The 27,883-nt window shown below is 37.3% G+C and overlaps 1 protein-coding gene across 7 annotated transcripts in view; it reads right to left on the reverse strand.

The window, feature by feature from the left end:
- The window catches only part of LRBA (LPS responsive beige-like anchor protein), a 747,585-nt gene that overhangs the window by 444,432 nt on the left and 275,270 nt on the right, over positions 1-27,883 (reverse strand). For all 7 annotated transcript variants that reach the window (XM_025267094.3, XM_044930515.2, XM_025267095.3 and 4 more), the window contains one exon: positions 14,132-14,240. In XM_025267094.3, the coding sequence (XP_025122879.2) occupies positions 14,132-14,240 (109 nt within the window). The remainder of the gene's footprint in view (positions 1-14,131; positions 14,241-27,883) is intronic.

The raw sequence follows: 27,883 nt of genomic DNA on the forward strand, positions 1-27,883 counted from the left end.
GATCTCCTTATGTAAAACTCAACTATAATCTGTAGAGATTTCCAATCCTATAAAATATTATCTAGGGGAAGAAATATTCATGTTCATACTAAATTCAAATGTCAAATCAAGATTCTATAGAGAATAAACAAGCATACTATAATGCTTACTGACATACAATGAACACTCAACAAATATTAGTTACTAATGTATGAACACCAACAAGGTAAAGAAGCAAATGCTAAATTAAAAATTTAATTTCATGCTCTTAAATCTAAAAGAATTACCAAGGATACTGTCCTTTACTCCATTAAACAAATATTTACTGAACATCAATTATGTACCTTTTACAAAGAATTGAAAATTACAAAGGCACAAAAGACAGGCATGATTTCAACTTTATACTACGAGGCATGCCATGTAAATAAAGAAATATCCTTTAAGTTATTCATTATGAAGTTGACTTTACAGGAGAGTGCTAGGATAGAGAATACCCTGCATCAGGGAAGAGTTACCAACTTTGGTAGGAGAGTCACAGAAGGCCTCTGAAGAGATAACTTAGAAAGGGGAAAATAAAGTTTAGAAATTAGACACAAAAACCAGAAAAAAGAGCACACTCTGCTAAGACAGTCCTTTGACAGTTCATTATTCTTTCCAAAACTTTAAAAACTAGATTTCTAGAAGCACCAATTTCTGGCTTTCTATCTACCAACAGGAAGTACAACTTTCTGTTGCTACTGAATCACCTGGTGATCTCATGCTGATTATGGTGTTAAATGCCAGCAGTTACAGTGGAGACTCCCAAATTTGTACTCTGAGCCTACATTCCTCAAAGGAATTTCATGTTTATATACCCAACTGCCTAATGGACATCCCCACTTGGATGGCACACAGACATTTCAATTGTAACATGTTGGAAACTGGGCTCTTGACTTTTCCTCATCGCCCTACCCTGATCCTTCTCAAGTCTTATCACTTAAGCAATTCCATTCTCCTATTAAATAGTTGCTCAAACCAAAACCTTCCAGTCAGCCTTCATGACCTTCACTCGCTCAACATAAGTCCATCTGCATATCCTGTTAGCTTTAAAACAAAACAGATTAAAATCCAAGCAATTCTCACTACTTCTACTGCCATTAGCTTACCCCAAGTCATCATTTCTTATCTCATTTACCACAGTAACTGGTCTTCCTATTTAGGCCTTTGATTCCCTTTAGTCTCTTCCGAAAGCAGCAACCAGAATGATGTACTTAAAATTTTACTCAGATTGTCACTTCTCTGCTCATTACCCTTCAAGAGCTTCCCAACTATTGAGAGTCAAAGTCATTGCAATGGGTTATAATGTCTTCCATGATCTAGTCCAGCATCTACTCTATAATCTCATTTTCTCCTGTTTGCTCATTTACTCATCCAACATCCAATCCAAAAATGCCGGCTTTTTCTTTTTATCCTTTAAATGCTCCAGGCATAAAACTGCCTGTAAGCCTTGTACCATGTGCCCTCTCTAAACCCCTTAAACTCCTTCACCTCCTTTAAGAGGTCTTTTCAGCCAAAACCTTCCTATCATCCTATTTAATGGCCACATAAGACTTCTTTGTTTTCCTCCAGAGCACTTTCTACAGTCTATCTTTAGAATCAATACCTTAATTTTACTGTTTATAATCTGTCTTCCCTCAAAAGCAAGTAATTTCCTAAAGACCAGGTTTTTATGTCAGTTTTATATTCTCAGCCCAGAACAGTGCCCTGTACACAGTAAATGCTCAACAAATACCTCTTAAGCAAATGAATGCACAGAGACTAACAAAAGTAAGAGAGAGACATGTTAGAAGAGCTAAATTAGTTAGAAGATTAGTATGACTAATGGCTCAGCAGTAAAGAATCCACCTGCCAATGCTGGAGACATGGGTTCAATCCCTAGGTCAGGAAGATCCCCTGGAGGAAGAAATGCAGTGAACTTCAGTATACTTGCCTGGGAAATCCCAGGGACAGAGGAGCCTGGCAGGCTACACTCCATGGGGTTACAAAGACAGACACAACTTAGTGACTAAACAGCAGCAACAACAATGCAAAATAACAAGGGGAGAGTAGTAGAATAGCTGGTAAAAAAGTGAAAAGGGCACATCATGCAGGGCCACAAAAGCTATGATAAGTGCTTTGGATTTTTTTCAAACATAAACAGAGAACCACTGAAGTGTTATGTAAGCAAGGAGATGATAGCACCCAGTACATGTTTCAGGATCATCCATACTGATATGCAGAAAACACATGAGAATAGAGCACGATTAAAAGGAGGAGGCTGCTGCTGTCATGCAGATGAAAGATGGTAATCTGAACTAAGGGGAGAGAAACGATACAAGTCCATAATTTCAAGAGAAATTATAAAGACTGACTTGCCAGGATGTTTGAATCTATAGCAAGGGGGAAAAAAGAATTCAAGGTTGACTCAGCTTTCTGCTTTGGTAGGTTGGTAGGAAAGGAAGATCAAAAGTCTTTTTAAAAACATATTAAATACAATGTAATAAAAGAAGCTCACATATAATTGAGTGTTTACTACACGCTAGACATTGTTGTCAATGTTGTACATGGATCTCATTTAATTCCCACAACTACTATAATCCTCACTTTACAAATGAGGGACTCAAGAGCTAAGAAATGACAAAAGGAAAAATACTGAGTATTAGAGTTCATATCAAAACCTTGGCTATTTGAATCCAAAGCTGAAGCTTGTAAAATTCAGACTATAGAGTACCATGATGTTTGTGAAAATTCTAAGTGGATCCATAAAATAACATTAAATAAATAAGCCTGGCACTCAGAAAAGTAACGTGGACCAAAGACAGAAATTTCAAAACTTCCAGACTAAAGATAGTATTTAAGAATTATGAAGACAGTTTACATTACTGAGCAGTGGAACACAAACACACAGGAAAAGGCTGCGGATAAAGTTCCAAGGAACTTCCATATTTAAAGGCTATGCAGAAAAAAGAAGCTAGAAAACTACTGAGAACAAGTCAAGATGAGAGACAGCAGGCAACAGCATTGCATAATGAGATCAGGCTTACTAAAATAAAAACAAAGAGAGGTAAATACTAGTTTTGATTACACTCAAGTCATTGGTAATTCCAAGAAGTTTCAAAAGTGATGGTAGAAGCCTGATTGCCATGAAGCCAAAATGCCACAAATAAATTCAGAGGAAAGAGAATATATGTTGAAAACTAATGTAAAGATTGACTACTGGAATAAAAGAAAAATAAGAGGTAGAAGAGTGAGGAGAAGGTTCTGAATTTGTTTTTAGTTTATTTGAAGATGGATTATATTATAACATTCCTGTGCTTTCCCAGGAGAAAAGGAAGAATGATTATGAGAAAAGATAAATGAGATAAGCAAAATCTTGGTAAGTAGGATGAGGAACGGCTTCAAAAAACAGCCAGATTTGTCACTGAAAAATGTGGGTCTCTGGGATCCCTGGCGGTCCCAGATTAAGAATCTGCCTGCCAACGCAGGGACATGGCTTCCATCCCGGTCCAGGGAGAACGCGCATGCCGCAAGGCAACTGAGCCTGTGCTCTGCACCAAGGGCGGCCACCGCGAGGACACAGCACCACTGCAGTGAGAGAGGGTCGACACCGCCACGGGGGAAAGCTCACTCGGAAACAGAGACCTACAGCCACCGGAAATGAACAAATAAATAAAAACAGAATTTATAAAACACTGGGCCTTTCTGGTGGGATCACAAAGAGTCAGAAACCACTAAGTGACCAACACTTTCACTTTCACTGGTGGGAAGGAATTAACACACAGAAGATATTGATTAGCTTGGTGATGGACAGATGCAGCATTCATTCCACTCGAATACAATCTACTTTTGCTGACAATACAGTTAGAGTAGGGCATTTGGTTTTGAAGAGAGGGAAAAGGAATGAATGAAATAATTTATTTGGAGTATGGGAATTAAAGCCTTTCAGAGAAGGCATGTGCTTTTGGTGTCATTTCTAAGAATCCATTTCCATATACAAAGTCATGAAGACTTACCACTATATTATCTTCTAAGAGTTTATGGTTTTGATCTCACATTTAGATCATTGATACATTTTGAGTTAATCTGTATGAGACAAAGATCAACTTTATTCTTTTGCATGTAGACATCCAGTTGTCTTTGCACAATTTGTCGAAGAGACTATTCTTTCCTCATTGAATTTCTTGTTACGCTTGTCAAAACTCAACTGACCTACAGGTACAAATTTATTTTAGATTCTAAATTCTATTCTTCTGTTATACATTTCTATTCTAGTGCCGCTACCATTATTATTCTATGTGAATAATTGCAATTCCATGTGAATTTCAAAAAATACATAACTTTTAAATCACTATCTACTTTTAGAAGCAATTTTTCATGCTCAAATTAAAACGTTGAAAACTTAAAAGTTAGACTATTAGCATATGGTCTCATATATGGTGCTGAAAACAAGGAACAATCAAAGATAATCATCAGTTAAAACAAAAACATTTGCAGTGTTACCACTCCTCTGTTTGAAGCCATATCAATTCATTATGTCAGCAAATTGTACTTAAGAATACATATAAGTAGAATTATATATATACCACACATATATGTACAATAAATGCTATGAATGACATTACTAGCATACCAGGTATAAAGAATTTTAATAGTTTTATCACTAATATTTGCACTTTTCCATTACTGACAAGTGAGATTCTCTTTCTAGTCTCCATCTTTTCCCCACTTACCAAACTCTTCATGTTATCAACATTTTTATTTTTATATATTTAAATACAAATAACATAATTCACCTAAATTTTTTTCCGATTTTCAGTTTTAATATTTGTTATTTTGTTCATACTATGTCTACAGTGATGAATTTATAAATATATTCCAATGAGATTAACTGATGTATTGAAACTCCCCGTCCGAAAAGTATCCCCTTCAGAAATTTCAAAAATTCATTGTTTTGTGTTCTGCTACTTGAACCCTGTACAATTTTCACATTTAATTGTCATAGAATTCATCACGTCTTACTGAACATCTAGCAAAACAGCTTAGTTTATATTCCCAAGGGGAATTTTACTATGATCAGAGTGCCAGGCATTTTAGGCTGGTATTTTTAAAACGTACTAAAAGCCTGTAAATGTAAGTTTAATATCAAATTAGGCCAATTAGAAATCCTCAATAAATTTCAAAGTTAGAAATTCTACATAACTATCTTCTCATAATGCAATAGAATAAAAATTTTTAAATGTGAACAAAAAATAAAGGACAAATCCTTTGAATACTAAATAACTACCAGATCAAAAAGATACCAATGAAGAAACTAAGGAAAATGAGCATGTCATGTAATAAACAGTAGAATGGGGCCACTGCTGTCCGCAGAATAATACTAACATCCTGACTTGTTCTCATTACTTTAAAAAGAATAAAACCGTGCTTTCAAATAAACAAGAAAAAGAGGAGTGCAAGGGAAGGAGAAAGAGTTACCAAAGATGCAACCGAATTAGAAAGCAATTTAACTCAACCAATCAATAAGTCTAAGACTTAGCTCTTTGGAAAACAAACCAAAAAAGAACTATTATACAGAGAGTTTATGACAATAGTATGTAACAAAAGGAAAACCAACATCACTTATAAATACTGAATAATTATAACAATCCTTAAAAAGTCAGACTTGCTGATGTTTTTTAAAAATCCTCAACCTGGTAGGATTTATTGATATAAGAAAATCTATAAAAGTTATTAATACACAGCATATCTTCTATACATGTTGTAATAAAAATATATAATAATCTTAAAGGTAATGACAAAAGTAAAATAGAAAAATCAATAGTCATCTGCAGAAAAATATAACAACAAAACGCAGAGTAGAAAATTATAAACTGCAGCACTTCTCATAATACTAGAAGAATGGAAATAACATAAAAGTCTAATAAAGGAAGTCTGGCACTCTAATAATAATTATATTATTAGAAACATACAAAAATACAATGGATTATTACACACAACAAAAAATGAGGACACTCGATATATACTGACCATCGACCATACACACACATACACACATTGCAGGCACATTCTTAATCGTCTCAGCCACAAGGGAAGCCCCCCCACGCACACACTAAGGCGCAAAACTACATACACTACGCATTTATCTATGGAAAATGACATGACATATTTGTAGTTTCTCCTTTAAAAGTATCCTATTGATTCTAATTTGGTAAGTGGGTACTTTCAGTGAATGAATATATGTGTATCTTTAAATGATAGTAGGCTACATGGGACCTTTGTACTACTTTTGCCACTTCTTTAAATTCTATAATTATTTCGAGTTAAAGTTAAGAGAAAAACAATAGAGATAAATCATAAATGATGAACAATGAATGTCTTTTATTTATATTTTTCCTTATTTTTCTAAACTTTCTATAATAAACATGTATGTATCATTTCCATAATGAAGAAAGTAGACACTTATTATATAACAAGAGGAAAGCAAATGACCATCAATCACAAAAATGCAAGTATCAAAGAGGTCTAGTTCAGTTCAGTCGCTCAGTCGTATCCGACTCTTTGCGACCCCATGAATCGCAGCGCCAGGCCTCCTGTGCATCACCGACTCCCGAGTTCACGCAGACTCACGTCCATCGAGTAAAGTTACCACCATTATCCCTCATCTAAACTGCAAATGTATTTAGTGTTTGGGTGAAATCAACTCAGTTTCTTGTATTACACAGTATTTTAGAAGTATTTTTCCTCTTTCAATTTCACATGTTTTCTTCTTCCTCATTCTCTCATCTTCAAACAAATCAAAAGACATATACCACCACCATGACCACTAAAAACTTCAAATAAAAATAATGAACTGCAATTTCAACCCAGAGTTACAAAGGAACTTCTCTATAACCAAGAAAGGACAGTAAGGAAGATGTTCCAGATTAGGACAGTAGGCTGAAATGGCAATTTTAAAAGTTTTTTTCTTCCTTCAAATCCTAAAAAATTATCAAAAGCAAAACTACTGGGTGAAAAAAAAACTAACAAAAACAACCAGTACCAAAAGAAACATAATGTAAACCACCAAACATTAAAAAATTGGTGGCCATTGGAAAACTAAACATACTGAAATTAGAACTAAGGCTGCGGTAAGCTCAATTCTTAATTAACCATGTCCTCATGAGTCCAAAGTAATACCGGTAAACTGACAACATTCTAAGAATTTTTCTTAATGCCTTCATATATGAGGAAACATAAATTGAGTAGGTATCATTATCTCTTGCTTCCTCTAACTGAAGATGCTAGAAAAACCCTACTGTGCAAAAATTGGTGAAACAAGTAAGTGAAAATACAGTCTGACTTCCCAGGGCAGACTCCAGAGTACTCTCTGAAATGATGGATAGTGATTCAAAGCCGAAGCATATTTCTCCCTGATAAGACTTCTCCATGTTTCTAAAAAGATGGAATGAACCTTGTAGAGAATTATTAAAATCTTATAAGAGAAAGTAAAACTTGGATGAGCTATGAAGGCCTCCTCACCTATATCAATGGTCTTTCTCCCTCTCTTCATGATAGGCAAATAAAACTAGTCAAAAATCAAATTTCTAAAATCAAACAATAGCTCAGGTAGGGAAAAAAACAGCTTTACAGACAGCGAGGAGAAAGGAAGAAGTCACTAAGACAATCTATCTAAGCCAAACAGTAGCTGCATAAATACTACATAAACAGTAGTAAACATAAATCACCAATCAATTAATAAATTAAAAAGAAATAAAATATTTAAATAAAACTAGAAGATTCTATACAAAAGATAAAGAGCCACAGAAGAATATATAACAAAAAATGAAAGGAAATTTCTCATGATTTTTTTTCTAGAAAACATAAAAAGGTAACTAAAAAAAAAGTAAAAGTCAAAATGAAATAAGTGGACAAAGATAAAGAGAGAGGCTGGAGGTTTAAATAAATGAAATGAAGAACAAAATAATCATTAAAAATTACAAAAAGACAAGATAAAATATTAAAACATCCTCATGGCAAGAGATCAAAGGAAGTAAAGCAATTAAGAAATAACTAACAGATATGAAAGACAGTCATATCTAACATAGACTGTCACTAAGAAAAAGAAAATAAAAGCCAAAAGATTTTTCAAATTTTAATTTACAGAAGTTTCTAAGAACTAAATGAAAACTCTGAATTTTCAGATTATAACAAAAGACTATGTTCCAGGAACTTTTGATAAATAAGGCTCAATACTCAGTCATATTCTTGTTAAGGAACGAACTCCCTAGACGAAAAAAAACAAAACAAAACAGAAAACAAGCAAATCATCAACGGGACAAATATCAGACTATCCTCAAACTTCTCTGAAAGCAACACTCAAATCCAAAGACAATGAAGCAAAGTCTATAAAGTTTGCCAAGAATATTCAATTCATCAGGATGTCATTCAGATATAAGGACAGCTGGCAAACATTCTTAAGCAGGAAAGAATTTTAAGTTTACAGCACACATGAACCTGTGTCAGGGGGAGGGGAGGCGATAAAACCCAGCAATTAAGACTTGAGTCAAAAGAAGGAACCTGAGGGAAACTAAGAAATTATGTTTAATAAAAGGGGGGGTAGGGTAGTGAATTCACTTAAATATATTATAAATACTAAAGTACTATCAGAATTGTGGTTACAATACATGAGTGTTACATATGTAGACAATATTAAAAATAGAATATAACTTCAAAAATTAAAAATTGAGAAAAAAATGAAGTATGAGAGGGGTCAGGTCCTCAGCTTCCACAGCAGATTGTGAACTGAAATATGCAATTTTAAACAAGTTATAAATGAAGCTCTTATTAAAAAAAAAATGCCATCAACCTATTCATCCTTTTATAATTTATTAATACCCTGTTCATTGAGAAAATGATAATTCTTTTGGTAAAGAAACTTTTCCTTCTGTTTTTCCACTGTTTTAATTTTGTTAAATTTACATACAATGCTGTAATAAGCAGCCTTATATATCTACGCTTACATACTATTACTTTTTTTCTTACAGATATATTTATAGAATAGAGTTACTGGGTAAATGGGTGTGTGTGTGTGTACGTGCGTCCATACAATTATTACTAAAAAATATATGACCATATTGCCCTACCATAATACTAAAACTGTACATTTCCACTGCAAAAACAAAAGAATCCCCCTGCCCATCTCATCAACCCTATCTTCTTCAACAGTTCTAGCTATGACTCTTACTTTCTCTCAGAGGCTATTGAAGAGATATCATGATTAATCTCATTTACATTTCCTTGAATGTTCCTGTAAACATACAATGATCTGATTATCATTTTATATGTTCCTGATAACTTACATTCTTCTGTGAAGTCCCTACTCATATCCTCTGAGTATGTGCCTATTGGGTCAACTTTTCATTTATCACTTCATAAGAATTATTGAGACAGTAGGGCTTCCCAGGTGGTTCAGTGGTAAAGATCCGCCTGCCAACACAGGAGATGTGGGTTCAGTCCCTGGGTTGAGAAGATCTCCTGGAGAAGCAAAGAGCAACCCAGTCCAATATCCCTGCCTGGGAAATCTCAAGAGGAGCCTGGCAGACTCCAGTCTCCATGGAGTAGTAAAACAGTCGGACGCGACTGAGAAACTAAACAACAACAACAATTAAGGTAGTAAACGTTGATTTATCAGTCTTTCCACGTTCCACCATGTCCTCCCACATGATTGACTGCAAGTTTCCTCAGCTTAACATTAAATGTAGTAATAAACATTTACTTCTATGCTTTCTAAAGTGACCTGTCTTGGTTACAGAATTCTTGCATATGCTTCAGTTCCACTTTTACAGTTTTCCAAATATTTTTCTAAAATATTAACTAGGTCATCTTTCATCTTATATATCTTTACTCCATTTGAAACATTTTTTGTATATATTATTTTTATAGAATTGTTTTAATTAGTATTGGTTTATCTGGGAAGTCAAGTACATCCTCAACATTTTTATTTCATAATCTCAACAATATATTCATGCATTTCTTTTTTCCATATTAACTGGATATTTATATATCCAAATATATTATGGGGAAGTTTTTGATATCCAGATATCTTTTAAGGGATATTTAAATTCTAAATACTCTATTAGTCTAATGGAATGATATGCTAATGTTACTTTACTGAATTTACATATTAATTTGAAAAAATTTTTGTGGCAATAATATCTTTTCTTTGTATTATGAAAACATTATGAAGACATTTGGGGAAATATGAATAATATCTATATTTAAATAATAGCATTGTAACTGTTAATTTTCTGATTTGATAAGTGTACAAGATGACAACAAAGGATGGGCACAGGAAATTCTCATTTAAGTAATTACAAGTAAAATTTATTATGGCTTTGACTTATTCTCAAATTCAGAAAAAGAGGACAGAAGCAAATATGGTGAAATTTAAAACACTGCAGAATTTAGAATGGTGAAGAGTGGTTCTTGGACTACTCATATCTCTCCTATAAATCTCAAATTATTTCAAAATAAAAGAAGGATTCTACATCTCTGTCACTGTGTGTCTCAAACCCACACACACAGAAAGATTTACTACCCAGTGTGGAATGACTCTCCAGTAGTTTATATTTTGCTTTTACCAACGAGATTTTATATTTTTGTTACAAATAACCATCTGTTTATTTTTTTAGAGAATTCAATCCAAAATAGTATTTTTAACTGTATACAAACTATTTCTGATTTCCATTCTTAACTGGCTACTGATTGCTGGTCAAAAGATAATCTATTAATTTTCTGCATATTTATCTTATATCCAACAATATTAACGAAGTCCCACTTAATTCAGGTGGAAAAATGTTCAAGAATCCCTTAGATTTTCCTACATCATAGCATTAGTGACCTGAAAGTGCTATTTCTTCCCTAACATTCATATTAACAGGATCTTGCACTTGCAAGAATATCAAAAAGTTTTGTTAAACATTGTTAATAGAAGGTATCAATCACTCTTTTTTTTCCTGATTTTAATAGAAACAGCTTTAGAAATTTCAAATGATATTTAGTAAATGGAAGCAAACAAAACCATCTCAAAGAAAAAGAAAAGCAAAAAGGCAAAGTGGTTATCTGAAGAGGCTTTACAAATAGCTGAAGAAAGAAGAAAAGTGAAAAGCAAGGGAGAAAGGGAAAGGTACATCCAACTAAATGCAGAGCTCCAAAGAATGGCACAGAGATACAAGAAGGCCTTCTTCAATGAACAATGTATAAAACCAGAAGGAAACAACAGAAGGGGAAAAACTAGAGATCACTTTAGGAAATTGGAAATATCAAGGGAACATTTCGCTCAAAGATGGGCACAATAAAGGACGGAAATGGTAGAGACCTAGAAGACACCGAAGAGCTCAAGAAGAGATGGAAAGAACTGTACAAAAAAGATCTTAGTGAACCAGATTACTATGATGGTGTGGTCAGTCACCCAGACATTCTGGAGTGCGAAGTCAAGTGAGCCTTAGGAAGCACTGCTGATAATAAAGCTGAAGGATGCAATGGAATTCCAGTAGAGCTATTCAAAACCTTAAAGGATGATGCCATCAAGGTGTTACATTAAATATGACAGCAAATATGGAAGACCCAACATTGGCCTCAGGACTGGAAAAGGTCAATCCTCATCCCAATTCCCAAGAAGGGTAGTACTAAAGAATGTTCTACCCACTGGACAACTGCACTCATCTCCTATGCTAGTAAGGTCATGCTTAAAATCTTGAATGCTAGGCTTCAGCATTATGGGAACCGAGAAGTTCCAGATGTCTAAGCTGGGTTTAGAAAAGGAAGAGCAACCAGAGACCAAATTGCCAACATTCGCTGGATCATAGAGAAAGCAAGGGAATTCCAGAAAAACATTTGCCTCTGTTTCATTGACTACACTAAAGTCTTTGACTGTGTGGATCATAACAAACTGTGGAAAGCTCTTAGAGAGATGGGAATACCAGAACATCTTACCTGTCTCCTAAGAAACCTGTATGTGGGCCAAGAGGCAATAGTTAGAACCCTGTATGGAACAAATGACTGGATCAAGATTGAGAAAGGAGTATGACAGGTCTGTCTGCTGTCACCCTGTTCGTTTAACCTATACGCTGAGCATATCATGAGAAATGCCAGGCTGCGTGAGTTATAAGCTGGCATCAAGATAGGCGGGAGAAGCATCAACAACCTCAGATATGCGGATGATACGACTCTAATGACAGAAAGCGAAGAGGGACAAAAGAGACTCTTGATGAGGGTGAAGGAGGGGAGTGAAAAAGCCGGCTTAAAACTAAATATTAAAAACTAAGATCATGGCATCTGGCCCCATCCCTTCGTGGCAAATAGAAGGGCAAAAGGTGGAAGCAGTAACAGATCTCCTCTTCCTGGGCTCTAAAATCACTGAAGATAGTGACTGCAGCCATGAAATCAGAAGACAATTGATCTTGGCAGGAAAGCTATGATAAACCTAGACAATGTGTTAAAAAGCAGAGACATTACTCTGCAAAAAAAATCCATACAGTCAAGGCTATTGTATTCCCAGTGGTCAAGTACAGTTGTGAGAGCTGGACCGTAAAGAAGGCAGAACGCCAAAGAACAGATGATTTAGAACTGTGGTGCTGGAGAAGACTCCTGAAACTCCCTTGGACAACAAGGAGATCAAACCAGTCAATCTTAAGGGAAATCAACCCTCAATACTCATTAGAAAGACTGAAGCTGAAGCTCCAGAATTTTGGTCACCTGATGCGAACAGCCAACTCAGGGAAAAGACCCTGATGCTGGGAAAGACTGAGGGCAGAAGGAAAAGAGGGTGTCAGAGGATGATACGGCTGGATGGCATCACGGACACAGTGGCCATCAACTTGGGCAAACTTCAGGAGATGGTGAGGGACAGGGAGGTCTAGCATGTCAGGTCCATGGGGTTGTAAAGCACTGGACACGACTGGGTGACTAAACAACAACAAATGGTCATTATATTTAAATTGTTTTCTAATAATCATTTTTCCCACAGTTTCATTAGGGCTGGATACTAAAATTTATAATGTGCTTTTTTCTACTTTTATTGAAATTTTCATATGATTTTCCGATTTTTAATTGGTTGATTTATTCTGTAGGTAGGTATCTTAATATTATCCAAACCACCTTTGGAGTCCATGAATAAATTCTAAGTGTTCACACTATACAGCTGACCCTTGAACTGCATGGAGGTAAATATAATTTACCTTCCATATCCAAGGTTCCTCCACAACTGTAATTTCCTCTAACTGCAGACTGTGTGGTACTCTAGCATTGACTACTGAAAAATATCAGCAGATAAGTAAACCCACAAAGTTGAAACCTGTTTGTTCAAGAGTCAGTTGTATAATTCTTTCATTACATTGTTGGATTATGTTAGAATCTTGTGCCCATATTCTTAAGTAAATTGGTCTTCTGGAGTTTTATTTTTTCAGGGTCTTTTCTAATGTGAAACGAACCTGAAGAAGTTTTCTTTATTTTTAATGTATCAGAAAAATACCAGCAACATTGGAATTATCTGTTCTTAACATGTTAGAAAGAACCCCCAGATGCGGCTTTTTTTTCTCCCCAATTCTTAGCAAATGTTCCTGTCAAATTTTCTAGTTCACCTTAGGTGTGAATTTTTGTAATTTATATAGCTACGACACCATTAATTCTCTCTATGAATTCATGCTTGTTCCACAAATTCAGGAGCAAGTGCCAAGACAAGCACTGGTCCTGGGATGCCTCTGTCGCTTGATCCCCCCGTCAGAAGCCGGGAAGAAAGCTGTATGTGCCTTCATCTCCTCTGCAGCAACCTCAAGGGTAAAAAACTTCATGCCTCTGTTCAGCTTCTCTCTAGAAACCTGAAAGATTTCATCTAACATATGGGTTTTCACTTCCAGTAAACCAGCTCTACTTTGCATACAGGAGAGCAAGACCGGTTCACTAATTTACATTACTGGCCAAGACTAGAGTCTTACACTATCTTTCCAGAATCCACCATGATTCTCTCACAGATTAATTTCTAATTGTTTGAAGACACATGATTGTTAAGACCATGCTGCAATGTTACCTACACAGTTTCCTGTGATTAACGTTTTAAGAAGGTAACTTCCTCAGATCACTCATAGGTATAACCTACCTCAAATTCCGCATGTCTGTGAATATCCTCTGCTCGCTGCCTGCTCAGGATGAATTCAGCTTCATTTGCTACTCTTACTAGATGATCCTTCATTGTTTGGCTAAGCAACCTATGAAGAGATGAACATTGTCACATAAGTAAATGCATCCACATGACATGTGACTTTCCATTGCTCAGAGGTGGTGTGTTTGTTATTTGGGAGAGGGAAGAACATGCACTCTCCTTTTCTGGCATCTTAACAAACGAAGGACTATTATTTCACACTAAACAAATGAAAAACATAACGGCAAAGAATGATCTTTCTGGCAACAGCAGATTAGCTTTTATCAAACTAACTATCCTACAAAAGCAACTGAAAATGCTAGATTAAATTTATGTTTTACTCTTTTAAGGTACTGGAGAGCTTCCAAGGTAGCCAAGATTTAAGAAGCCAGGATATGAGAGATGTTCAGCATGACTTTTCCTGTTGACACATTTGCTATTCACGTGTGGGAACAGAGAACCTAAATACAGCTGTTATAAGTTTTAAAGGACTGGGGAAATAAAAACAGAATTTTATAACCTTTCAAGGTGGAGGGATCCTAGTAGATTACCCAGGCTTACACAAGGAGCAGAACTGTTCTGCAGGAAACAGACAATAGACCAGCTCCCCAAAACAATACGACAGGCCCCCAAACAACACCATGGTGATGTGCATGTAGATTAACTGGCAGCCAAAAAACTACAGAAGATTTTCATAATCTTGTAGAATGAGAAGAAAAAAAAGAAAGATGTAATAGACTCATGGTAGGTCATGGACTCATAGTAGAAGTAGACTATTCATGTAGTAGACCCTGGGTTTTCAGAAGACCTAGGAGGGCTCCGAGCTAAAAGTAGACAAACTGTAAATAGGGCAAACTCTAACAGAGATTTTTAAAATTCCACTTTAAATCAGCTCAGTCTTAATATATGTGTGTTAGTCACGCAGTCGTGTCCAACTCTTTTCGACATCATGGACTGTAACCCAACAGGTTCCTCTGTCCATGAGATTCTCTAGGAAAGAACACTGGAGTGGGTTGCCATTCTCTTCTCCAGAGATCTTCCTGACCCAAGGACTGAAGACAGGTCTCCAGCATTGCAGGTAAATTCTTTACCATTTGAGCCCCTTGGGAAGCAGCAGTCTTTACTATAATTAGCACCTAATCTAACTGCTGGGCTTCCCAGGTGGCTCAGTGGTAAAGAATACACCTGCCAATACAAGGAAACACAGAGATGCAGCTTCAGTCCCCAGGTCAGGAATATCCCCTGGAAGAGGAAATGGCAAAGCATGCCTGTATTCTTACCAGGGAAATTCCAAAGACAGAGGAGCCTAGTGCAAAAAGTCATATATGACTAAGGACGTACAGTCTAACTACTAATAAAAAATAAAAAGGAAATCCTCCAAGAGGAAGATATCATCATCTAAGGACTGTTAAATACAATTTCCTGGAACAGTAAACACAATTTCCAAAATTCAATGACCAATAACATAGTGTTGAAATATACAAACTATTATAGGTAAAATAATAACTAGTGATGACGACGGTATAGCACAGGGAACTCTACTCAATACTCTGTAATGACTTATATGAGAAAAGAATTTAAAGAGTAAATAAATGTATAACTGAATCACTTTGCTTTACAAAAGAAATTAACATAACATTGAAAATCAACAATACTCATTAATTTTTTAAAATTACCAATGACGAGGTAGAGTAAAAGACTACACCGAAAGAATGAAAGCCAACTTACAGATAATCAAAATACTGAAGTTTCAAGGTGAAACCAAGCAGGGCCCTGTGGAGCCCTTTTCATGTCCAAGTTCTTTGGAGGGAACACACTCTACCCTCCCTGACCTGCCCTGAGTCCCAAACAGCAGATTCAAACATCTGCTTATCAGGGAAGGGAGGAGATGCAGAGATAAGAGACCAAGAAACAATAGTGCAGCCTTGAGGCAAGGTCCTGGTTCACCTCAGTTCAGTTCAGTCACTCAGTCACGTCCAACTCTTTGTGACCTCATGAATCGCAGAACGTCAGGCCTCCCTGTCCATCACCAACTCCAGGAGTTCACTCAGACTCACGTCCATTGAGTCAGTGATGCCATCCAGCCATCTCATCCTCTGTCGTCCCTTCTCCTCCTGCCTCCAATCCCTCCCAGCACCAGGGTCTTTTCCAATGAGTCAACTCTTCTCATGAGGTGGCCAAAGTATTGGAGGTTCAGCTTCAGCATCAGTCCTTCCAATGAACACCCAGGACTGATCTCCTTCAGAATGGACTGGCTGGATCTCCTTGCAGTCCAAGGGACTCTCAAGCATCTTCTCCAACACCACAGTTCAAAAGCATCAATTCTTCGGCACTCAGCTCTCTTCAAAGTCCAATTCTCACAAGCATACATGACCACAGGAAAAACCATAGCCTTGACTAGATGGACCTTTGTTGGCAAGGTAATATCTCTGCTTTTCAATATGCTATCTAGGTTGGTCATAACTTTCCTTCCAAGGAGTAAGCATCTTTTAATTTCATGGCTGCAGTCATCATCTGCAGTGATTTTGGAGCCCAGAAAAATAAACTCCGACACTGTTTCCCATCTATTTCCCACGAAGTGATGGGACCAGATGCCATGATCTTAGTTTTCTGAATGTTGAGCTTTAAGCCAACTTTTTCACTCTCCACTTTCACTTTCATCACGAGGCTTTTTAGTTCCTCTTCACTTTCTGCCATAAGGGTGGTGTCATCTGCATATCTGAGGTGATGATATTTCTCCCGGCAATCTTGATTCCAGCTTGTGCTTCCTCCAGCCCAGCGTTTCTCATGATGTACTCTGCATAGAAGTTAAATAAGCAAGGTGACAATATACAGCCTTGACGTACTCCTTTTCCTATTTGGAACCAGTCTGTTGTTCCATGTCCAGTTTGAACTGTTCTGTCCTGACCTGCATGTAGGTTTCTCAAGAGGCAGGTCAGGTGGTTTGGTATTCCCATCTCTTTCAGAATTTTCCACAGTTTTTTTGTGATCCACACAGTCAAAGGCTTTGGCATAGTCAATAAAGCAAGAGACACATTAACAATATCTCTGAGCTCTTCATAAAACCAAAATCTCCAACAACTGGATGATGTCAGGATTCTTCATTCCAGAGAATACCAACTTAGGCCAGATTAAAAGAACCAGAGAAGCTCATCAAAAGATTACCTGAGACCACATGAAAGCAGTGAAGGCCCTGCACAAACCCTAATCTTAGCCTTGAACCACTGAACCACTGAACCAAGCCTCAACCTTGACCCACTGCTATAAAACCCCTCCCCAGTTCCTCCCAGGGGTAGACATGCCATTTTCCAGGGCAGGTGCTCACTCTGTCCCCTTCTGCCTGGCAAAGTAATAAAGCTAATCTTTTCTACTTCACCAAAACTCTTTATGTTCTTGGGCTCCAAAATCACTGCAGATGGTGACTGAAGCCATGAAATTAAAAGATGCTTGCTCCTTGGAAGAAAAGCTATGACAAACATAGACAGCATATTGCTTTGCTGACAAATGTCCGTACAGTGAAAGCTTTGGTTTTTTCCAGTAGTCACATAGGCATGTGGGAGTTGGACCACAAAGAAAGCTGAGCACGGAAGAATTGATGCTTTAGAACTGTTGAGTTGGAGAAGACTCTCGAGAGTCCCTTGGACTGCAAGGGACTCAAACCAGTCAATCCTAAAGGAAATCAGTCCTGAATATTCATTGGAAGGACTGATGCTGAAGCGTCAATACTTTGGCCACCTGATGCGAAGAGCCGACTCATTAGAAAAGACCCTGGTGCTGGGAAAGACTGAAGGCAGGAAGAAAAGGGGACAAAAGAGGACGAAATGGTTGGATGGCATCACCGACTCAATGGACACAAGTTTGAGCAAGCTCCAGGAGGTGGTGAAGGACAGGGAAGCCTGGCAGGCTGCAGTCCACGGGGTCACAGAGTTGGACATGACTGAGCGACCAAAAAACAGCAACAAAGCCAGGCATTAAGAGAATTAAAAGGCAAACTTAAGAAAGGAAGAATATTTATATTTAGTATTACATACTTTACCAAATATAAAGTATTATATTTAGAATACCTAAACAAGGAAATTACATCTGAAAGAACAGGCAATAATCACAATAATACAAAGTACCAAACTACACAAAACACATGGACAAAACATTTCCAAATGGCAAATAACTTCATGAAAAGGTTTTTAGGTGTTCAGGATTATTAATCATCAGGGATATACAAACTAACAGCATAAAAAAATATACTACAGCTCACCACAATCACTATATTTACAAAAATAGTATCAAAATTCGGCAAGGATATGAATCTTAGACTCTCATAAACACAAAATATATTTCAAAGAATGATTATAGCAACTTTAGCCAAAGAATAGTTTAGTCACTCGGAGAAGGCGATGGCACCCCACTCCAGTACTCTTGCCTGGAAAATCCCATGGATGGAGGAGCCTGGTAGGCTGCAGTCCATGGGGTCGCGAAGAGTCAGACACGACTGAGCGACTTCACTTTCACTTTTCACTTTCATGCATTGGAGAAGGAAATGGCAACCTACTCCAGTGTTCTTGCCTGGAGAATCCCAGGGACGGGGGAGCCTGGTGGGCTGCCGTCTCTGGGGTCGCACAGAGTCGGGCACAACTGAAGCAATGCAGCAGCAGCAGCAGCAGCAGCAGTTTAGTCGCTCAGTCATGTCAGACTCCTTGCAACCCCACGGACTGTAGCCTACAGGCTCCTCCATCTATGGGATTTTCCAGGCAAGATTTCTGGAGTGGGTTGTCATTTCCTTCTCTAGAGGATCTTCCAGACCCAGGGATCGAACCTGGGTTTCCCACATTGCAGGCAGACGTTTTACCGTCTGAGCCACCGGGGAAGCCAAACACTAGCAACTATCAAATGCCCATTAAAAATAAAATGAAATTTTTTAAGTAGCAGAGTATTTATATAATAAGATAGTAAAGAATATCTAAAAGAAATAATTACTGTTATGCACAACAAAATTAGTGTTAAGCAAGGCTACATCAAAAAATACATACATATAAGTCATCTCATAAAAAACAAATATTTTTTAACTGATTTATGGTAACAGAAGTCAAGGGTTTAAGAGATGATTAGCTTGGGTGCTACTACAGACCTCTCCATATAGTGATTCACAAGGAACATTAATAATGATCATAGATGTTTAAATGTTGCAAAGAATTACCTTGAAAATATAAACAATTGACTCAGTGTTGGTAAATGCTTCCATAATACCATTCACCTATCAAATACCAACAGAATGATTCATTTCATATAAATGGGAGACTTCTGAAACATGTTAAGTAAAAAGTCTTCTGAACTCCGTTCTTTAAAATGAATTGGAAAGACAGGATGGTCAGGGCTAGGATTATGCTTTTTATGTAAATAGCAAGGGTAGCTAAACTGCAGTTAGATAATGCCCACCTATAAAAGTTAGACCCAACAGTTATCACCAATGGCATGTCTACAGACACTCCACAGGGTTCTTCTGTCACTTTTTTGCAACTATTTTATCAAAAATGTAAATTAAATATGCAGAGGCTTTGATATAAAGCAGTCGTTACACTCCTCTCATATGAATATGTTCTCACAAATACAGAAAGATGTGTGTGTGTACAAAGGAGTTCCCTATAATATCTTATATTATTAAAAGTGAAAAACTGAAAAAACAAAAATATACAATCATATAATGTGATAGCCTGTATGCTTGTGAACTCAGTCACTCAGTAGTGTCTGACTCTTTGTGGCCCTACAAACTTTGCGCACCAAGCTCTTCTGTCCATGGAATTTTCCAGGTAAGAATAACTGAAGTGGGTTGCCACGTCCTCCTCCTGTGTATGTTTCCAACCTAGGGATCGAACGTACATCTCCTGCATCGGCAGGCAGATTCTTTATCACTGAGCCACCTGGGAAGCCCATACTGAGGTAAAAGAATAGTTTTTTCACAATATATTATGGAAAAAAATTTTGAAGAGTATTATGTATAATATGAATGTGGGGAAAATATGAAAGAAGATATATCAAATTTTCAGTTACCTAAAACAAGGTCAGAATTACGAGAACTGCTGCACATGAGACAAATCAGGCCTGTCGACTATTTTTGTAATAAAGTTTTACTGGAACAAAGCCATGCATACTCATCTGGTGCACTATCGTCTACGACTGTCATTGTATTGTCACTAAGTTGCGCAGTACGTCCTCTGTCCACGGGAATTCTCTAGGCAAGAATACTGGGTGTGGGTAGCCATTCTCTTCTCCAGAGGATCTTCCCGACCCAGGGATCAAACCCAGGTCTTCTGCGTTGCACGCAGATTCTTTACTGTCTGAGTCACCAGGGAAGCCCAATCATATTGGAATACTACACTGAGTAGTAGAGACAGAGATTATATGGCCTACAAAACCCAAAACACTTACTATCTGGCCCTTTACAAAAAATGGTTCGTCTCTCTTCTCTAGAAAGTCAGCTCTATGTCATTTTCCTCACATTTCTCTATTCTTTTAGGTTTTACAATAAGCAGTTATTAAAAGGAAGGAAAACACAAAATGTCTAAGGAAAATAAAAAGGCTTTGTGCTCTTCTACCACTTTTTCCATATCTCTATTAAGTTCATATAACACTATTTATAATTTGGTTCCAGGTCTGTCAGGCCTTTCACCATTATCCACAACTTATCTCCCAGTCACTTTAGAAGTTAACAAAATGTCCTATCTATATAATTTTTGGCTAACATCATCAAGGTATTTTTTTCAAATGCTATTAAACGGTACACATTCAGACACAGAGATAAAAACAATCCCGAGTGCAATTTTAAAACCTGCTAATGAATAACTTTCTATGACACTGCAGAGAAAGCAACAACTTTCATGAATGCAGATGTGAAATACTGGTTTGTGCTTCTAAGTTTCTCTCTAGGGATCAAAAACCACATCGTGAATTTAACATCAATATACTGCCTCACAGCACTCAAATATTAATTGAATTGAATAGTCAATGGCATGCCATCCTTCCAGTCCCCAAACAAGCACCTTCAAAGTTATTCTAGTCCCTTCTTCTTTGTTACTACCTCAGATATGCAGATGACAGCACTCTTATAGCAGAAAGTGAAGAAGAACTAAAGAGCCTCTTGATTAAAGTGAACGAAGAGAGTGAAAAAGTTGGCTTAAAGCTCAACATTCAGAAAACAAATATCATGGTATCCGGTCCCATCATTTCATGGCAAATAGATGGGGAAACAGTGTAAACAGTGGCAGACTTTATTTTTGGGGGCTCCAAAATCACTGCAGATGGAGACTGCAGCCATGAAATAGAAAGAAACTTACTCCTTGGAAGAAAAGTTATGACCAATACCTAGATAGCTAAAAACCAGAGACATTACTTTGCCAACAAAGGTCCATCTACTCAAGGTGATGGTTTTTTCAGTAGTCATGTATGGATGTGAGAGTTGGACTATAAAGAAAGCTGAGTGCAGAAGAATTGATGCTTTTGAACTAGGGTGTTGAAGAAGACTCTTGAGAGTCCCTTGGACTGCAAGGAGATCCAACCAGTCCATCCTAAAGGAGATCAGTCCTGGATGTTCATTGGAAGGACTGATGTTGAGGCTGAAACTCCAAATCTTTGGCCACCTGATGCGAAGAGGTGACTCACTGGAAAAGACCCTGATGCTGGGAAAGATTAAGGCCCGAGGAGCAGGGGACGACTGAAGATGAGATGGCTGGATGGCACCACCGACTCGATGGACATGGGTTTGGGTGGACTCCGGGAGTTGGTGATGGACAGGGAGGCCTGGTGTGCTGTGGTTCATGGGGTCACAAAGAGTCAGACACGACTGAGTAACTGAACTTAACTGACATAGCAAAGGTGATGGGGCACACACTCCTGTGATATGTCACATTATGTAAGCTCTGTCTTGGCCCACAAGAGATTCTTCAGCCAGCCTTGAAAAAGTAAGCTGCTATGGTATTAAAGGGCCATGTGACAAGGGGGCTAGGACAGCCTCTGGGTGCTGAGATTAGACCTTAGTGATCTAAGTAATCTTAGTGATCAGCCAGTAAGAAAAAGGGGATCTCAGTCCTCTGGGTGAAAGGAACTGAATTCTGCCAACAACCACGTGAGCTTAAAAGAGGACTCTAACCTCCGGCAAGAACACAGTTTGTGTAATACCTTTACTGCAGACTTACAAAACTTGCCACAGAGGATTCCGTTGAGCTGTGCCTAGATGGCCAACTCAAAAAAACTTCAAGATAGTAAATTTGTGTTGTTTCAAGCTGCAACATTTCTGGGAATTACTACATACCAATAGATAAGCAATATGAATACAGTTAGGACATAGAATACACGTACTATCAGAATTCAGTAGAAGTCAAGATAACTATCAGTTCCTCAAGATGGAAAGAAGTACCAACAGAGAGCTAGAGCATAAAGATGAGCCTTAAATAAAGGGTGAAGCATAAAGGAGAGGAAAGGTCATTGTGCAAAACAGTATGAATGAAGTTACAAAGAGGGGGAAAAATGTGTTCTGAAAAGAAAACACCCTTTCCATCATTATTTTTCAAGATGCACACAATGCACAGATATCTAGATAAGACATATACTATTGTCCTTTTTTTTTTTTTTTTGGTGCTTTGTATAAATGTAATATATGTAGTACCAAAAAAAAAAAAAAAAAATGATGCAACACCTAAATAAGGAAGCAACAATGGAAACACAGGAAGATTTTTCAGTATAAGCCACAGCACTATTAATATTTTACATACCTGTCGTTACATTTGTCTAAACTTATAAAAACATAAATGGTATCTGTGGTATACATGTATATATATAGAAATACGTATATGTACATATAAATATTTAAGTACATGTGTGTAAAGGAGTCATATTATACTGTTTATTTTACTTAATGGTGTACCATTACCAAACAGAATTTTTGTGGATGGAATATAACATAATTTATTAAATTAGTCCCTTATTCACAGATCGTTCTTTCCTTTTCTACCTTGACTGGTAATATCATTGTTATTTACCTAGTTACTGAAGCTAGAAATACCAACCGTATCTGATTCTTCCTTCCTCATCATTCTTCACTTTCAGTAGAACAAGTATGGTCCATTCTACCTCTCTAATACCTTTCAAGCTGTTTCTTTCCATAACATTTTCCAATGCCTCAGGAGCCCAACCTCATGGCTTCAATTATTACAATATGTGTGCTCAGTCACTTCAGTCATGTCCAACTCTTTGCAACCCTACGGACTGTAGCCCACCAGGCTCCTCTGTCCATGGGGATCCTCCAGGCAAGAAAATTGGAGTGGGTTGCCATTTCTTCTCCAGGGGATCTTCCCGACCCAGGAACAGAACCAGCCTCTCTTATGTCTCCGGCACTGGCAGGCCACTAATGCCTCCTGGGACGCTCCCTGATTACTACAATAGCCTCCAATCAGATGTCTTTCCATTAATCTCATTATTCTCAACAATATCTCAACAGGGTTAGTTTTCTGAAATGAAATCCTGATTATGACTGTACATCTTACATTTGGAACTTTAATACTTCTTTACATCTTCCTACTATTCTCTCAGCCAGGAAGGACATCATTTCTTATTCTATCTTGCCTATCTTATAAATCCTTCAAAGCAAAACTCAGGATTTAACTTGATAAAACCTTTTCTGACTCTATATCTGTTTTCCCTCCAAAGAACCAAAAAACCAAAGGTACATACACCTCTTCTGTGGTACTTACTATACTGTATCATTCTGTATAACACCATTTTAATTAGGTATTTACAAATCTGTCTTCCATTTCAGATTGCACTGACCTTGAGTAGATTATCTTTATTATCTCCAGCGTATAGAACAGTGCCTGATCATTGGTAGAGGATGAGCAGTGCTTACACGGCAAATAAACAGTTCGAACATTTGCTTACGCCAGGCAATTCTAGGCTACTATATATGAGGAATACAAAGAATCATAAAACTGGCCACAGGGACTTTACAGTATAACACAGGAAGTTAGGACCACATGCAAGTAGCAAGGTGACTGTTATAAGCACCTTAAGGTTCTTAAACCATTTCCTTATCTTCCTCAATACCACACAGTACATTCCCGGTTTGTCTCCTGCTTAGCAGCTGCTTCTTCACTGTCTCCTTTCCCACTGCCTCCTCCTTGAACTACCTCTAAATTCTGTAGTTTCCCAGAGCTCAGGTCCTCTATCAAAATTATTTCATAAATCCAATGACTTTAGACTCTCACCTGCATGCTGCTGATTCCTATACCTCCATCTCTACATTTGGTTCCCTGCACTTTCCACCCACACAGTAAACTGGCCAACTGAAGTCTTCACTGGGACACCCAATGAGCATTTCAAATTTACCATTTCTAACACAGAACTCTTGATTTTACCTACCCACTGTCGATAAAAACTCTTGCCCAATCCCTACCTCATTTTTCCCTACTTTAATAAATAATTCCTAAGACCCCTTAAAGTGGCAGAAGACTTAGTAACTGAACAACAAACAACAACAAATTCCCTTAAATATAACCCTAGGATTATCTCTTGATTCACCTTTCCCTCGCCTCAAAATCAAACTCATAGAAGCAAGTTCTACTGCTTTAACTCTTAAATATATCACATATCCATCTCTCTATCATCACTGCTAATCACATCAGTCTCAACCACCTTCACCTCTTGCCTGAAATATTGCAGTAGTATCTTCATTGATATACCTGCTTCCTTTCTTGCTCCATATCCCGACCCTATCACAATTCATTCTCCACCTTCCCCCAACCTTGCCTCTTGTGGGCTGCGCCTGCAGCTTGTGGGATCAACAGGGATTGATTTCAGACCCTCAGTAGTGAAAGTGTGGAGTCCTAACTAAGCTGGACTATAATTCATAATACTACTCCATAATTCATTCATTCTTTTAAAAACACAGCTTATGCTGTACAGAAAACTGGATAACCATGTGCAAAATAACGAGGTTGGACCTTTATTTTAGACCATGTATAAAAACTGACTCAAACACATTAAAGATGTACATATAACACAGACAAATATAAAACTCCTAGAAGAAAACATAGGTGAAAAGCTTCCTAACCTCTAATTTGCCAATGACTTCTTGGCTATGACACCACAAACACAGGTAACAAAAGAAAAAACACTTAAAAAATTTACAACTTAAAGCATCAACTTAAACTTAAAATTTTAAACTATCAAATTTAAAACTTCTATGTGTCAAAGGACATAATCAACACAGTAAAAAAGGCAATCCACAGAATGGGAGGAAATACTTGCAAATCATATACCTGATAAGGGGTTAATAACCAAAATACATATGGAAAAAACTCCTATAACTCAATAACAAGAAGAAATAAATAATTTAAAATGGGCCAAACTACTAAATAGCTATTTTGCCAGATAAGATATAAAATAACTAATTACATAGAAAAGAGACTAAACATCAAGGAAATGCCAAATGAGGAAATACTACCTCACAACCATTAGGATGGCTACTATCAAAAAACCGAGAAAATTACTGTTGGCAAGGATACAGAGAAATTTAAACCTTTTTGCACTGTGGGTGGAAATATAAAATTGTGCAGCCACTAAGGAAAGCAGTGGGGCAGTTTCTTAAAAAAATAAAATATGACCTATATCTCATATGGCTCATCCATGTGTCATATGACCCAGCAATCCCATTTCTGCATACATAGCCTAAAGAATACAAAGCAGGGACTAGCAGCATTACACATAAAACCAAAAGGTGGAAGCAACTCAGTGGCTACCTATCAGTGAAAAAATAAGTAAAACATGCTGTACACACATGATGAAATATTCAGTTCAGATCAGTAGCTCAGTCGTGCCCAACTCTTTGCGACCCCATGAATCGCAGCACACCAGGCCTCCCTGTCCATCACCAACTCCCGGAGTTCACCCAAACCCATGTCTATCGAGTCAGTGATGCCATCCAGCCATCTCATCCTCTGTCGTCCCCTTCTCCTCCTGTCCCCAATCCCACCAAGCATCAGAGTCTTTTCCAATGAGTCAACTCTTCGCATGAGATGGCCAAAGTATTGGATTTTCAGCTTTAGCATCAGTCCTTCCAATGAACACCGAGGACTGATCTCCTTTAGGATGGACTGGTTGGATCTCCATGCAGTCCAAGGGACTCTCAAGCATCTTCTCCAACACCATAGTTCAAAAGCATCAATTCTTCAGTGCTCAGCTTTCTTCACAGTCCAACTCTCACATCCATACAAGACCACTGGAAAACTCTGCCTTAAAAAGGAAAGAAAGTCTAACATATGCTACAACATGGATGAAACCTGAAGATATTATGCTAAGTGGGGGGAAAAAAAGCCAGGAACCAAAGGACAATACTATACGATTCTACTAACAAGAGATGCATAGAGTAGACAAAGTCATCACAAACGAAAGCACAATGGTGGCTGCCCGGGGCTGGGAGGAGGGAGGAATGGCTCAGTATAGCACGATGAGATGAGCTCCAGAGAGGGACGCTGCAGTGCTTGCACAGCAAAGGGAATGCACTTAATGACAGTGAAGTGTACACTTTAAAATGCGTAAAGTCTAAGTTTTATATTATGTATATTTTACCAAATTTAAAAATAAGTTAAAACCTAAAAAATAAACATTTTACTTAAATGCTGCCATCAAAAAACAAAACAAAACATAAAACCCTAAGTCATATCATGCCACTACTCTGTTTAAAACTCTGCAACATATTTTTACCAAACAAAATTAAAACCAAATTTCTGACTACAACATACAGGGACCTATGTGACTGAAAATCTGGATACTTTTGGCATTTCCAACCTTCATTCTCTCCCTCAGTCATTTTGCTCCAGCCACTCTGGCCTTTTATTTGTTCCGATAATTCACAAACATCAGTCCCTTCTCAAGGCCTTTGGTCTTGATATTTCCTTACCATACAATGTTATGACCTAGATCTCAAACTGGCTACTTCTCTTCATTCAAATCAAGTGTCATTTCTTCACACATCTCCTCTAAACACACTATTATCGGTTTCCCTATAAATTCTTCCCTCTCATAACATTATCCTGTACTGTTTTCTTCCAAGCATTTATTACTATCTGAATCACCTTATTTGTTCATTAACTTGCTTATTATTTGTTCTCTCTCCTATGACAGTAAAGTCTTACTCACAGCTGTCTCTTTCGGCTCCAGAAAAGTGGCTGCCACACAGTCTATAATCGATAAATAAGTACTAACTGAATGATAGAAAATGAGTGCCAAACCAGCCTAAATCTATTATTTCGTATTTTCTCTACATCCAAAATCTCGATTTCCTTAAGAGCTAATTGAATCCTCATTCCCTCTAAGGAACACTGCACAATTTTATCTTAAAAGCTCTTTACTTAATGCCAGTCATATATCTAACGTTTATTACATACACAGCAGATATTTCACTTGTTTACACAGTATCATAGCTACATATATTACTCTACCCTCCGTATCAGACCACAGGTGATTGAAGAAGCACATGTTTTATTCTTCTTTTTTAATCAACCACAGCACTTAAGAGGTATTGTTCAGGTAGGCTGTACTTAATCATTATTTGATAAATGGATAGTTTGTGGCAATTCTTTAAAGTTCTCAAGTATCTAAATTTAACTAGGTAATTTAAAGCAAAACTCTAGAGGCTTTAAATTAGATAACTACATCAGAAATTTA

The sequence above is a fragment of the Bubalus bubalis genome, chromosome 17 (genome assembly GCF_019923935.1).
Source record: "Bubalus bubalis isolate 160015118507 breed Murrah chromosome 17, NDDB_SH_1, whole genome shotgun sequence".
Taxonomy (NCBI): domain Eukaryota; kingdom Metazoa; phylum Chordata; class Mammalia; order Artiodactyla; family Bovidae; genus Bubalus; species Bubalus bubalis.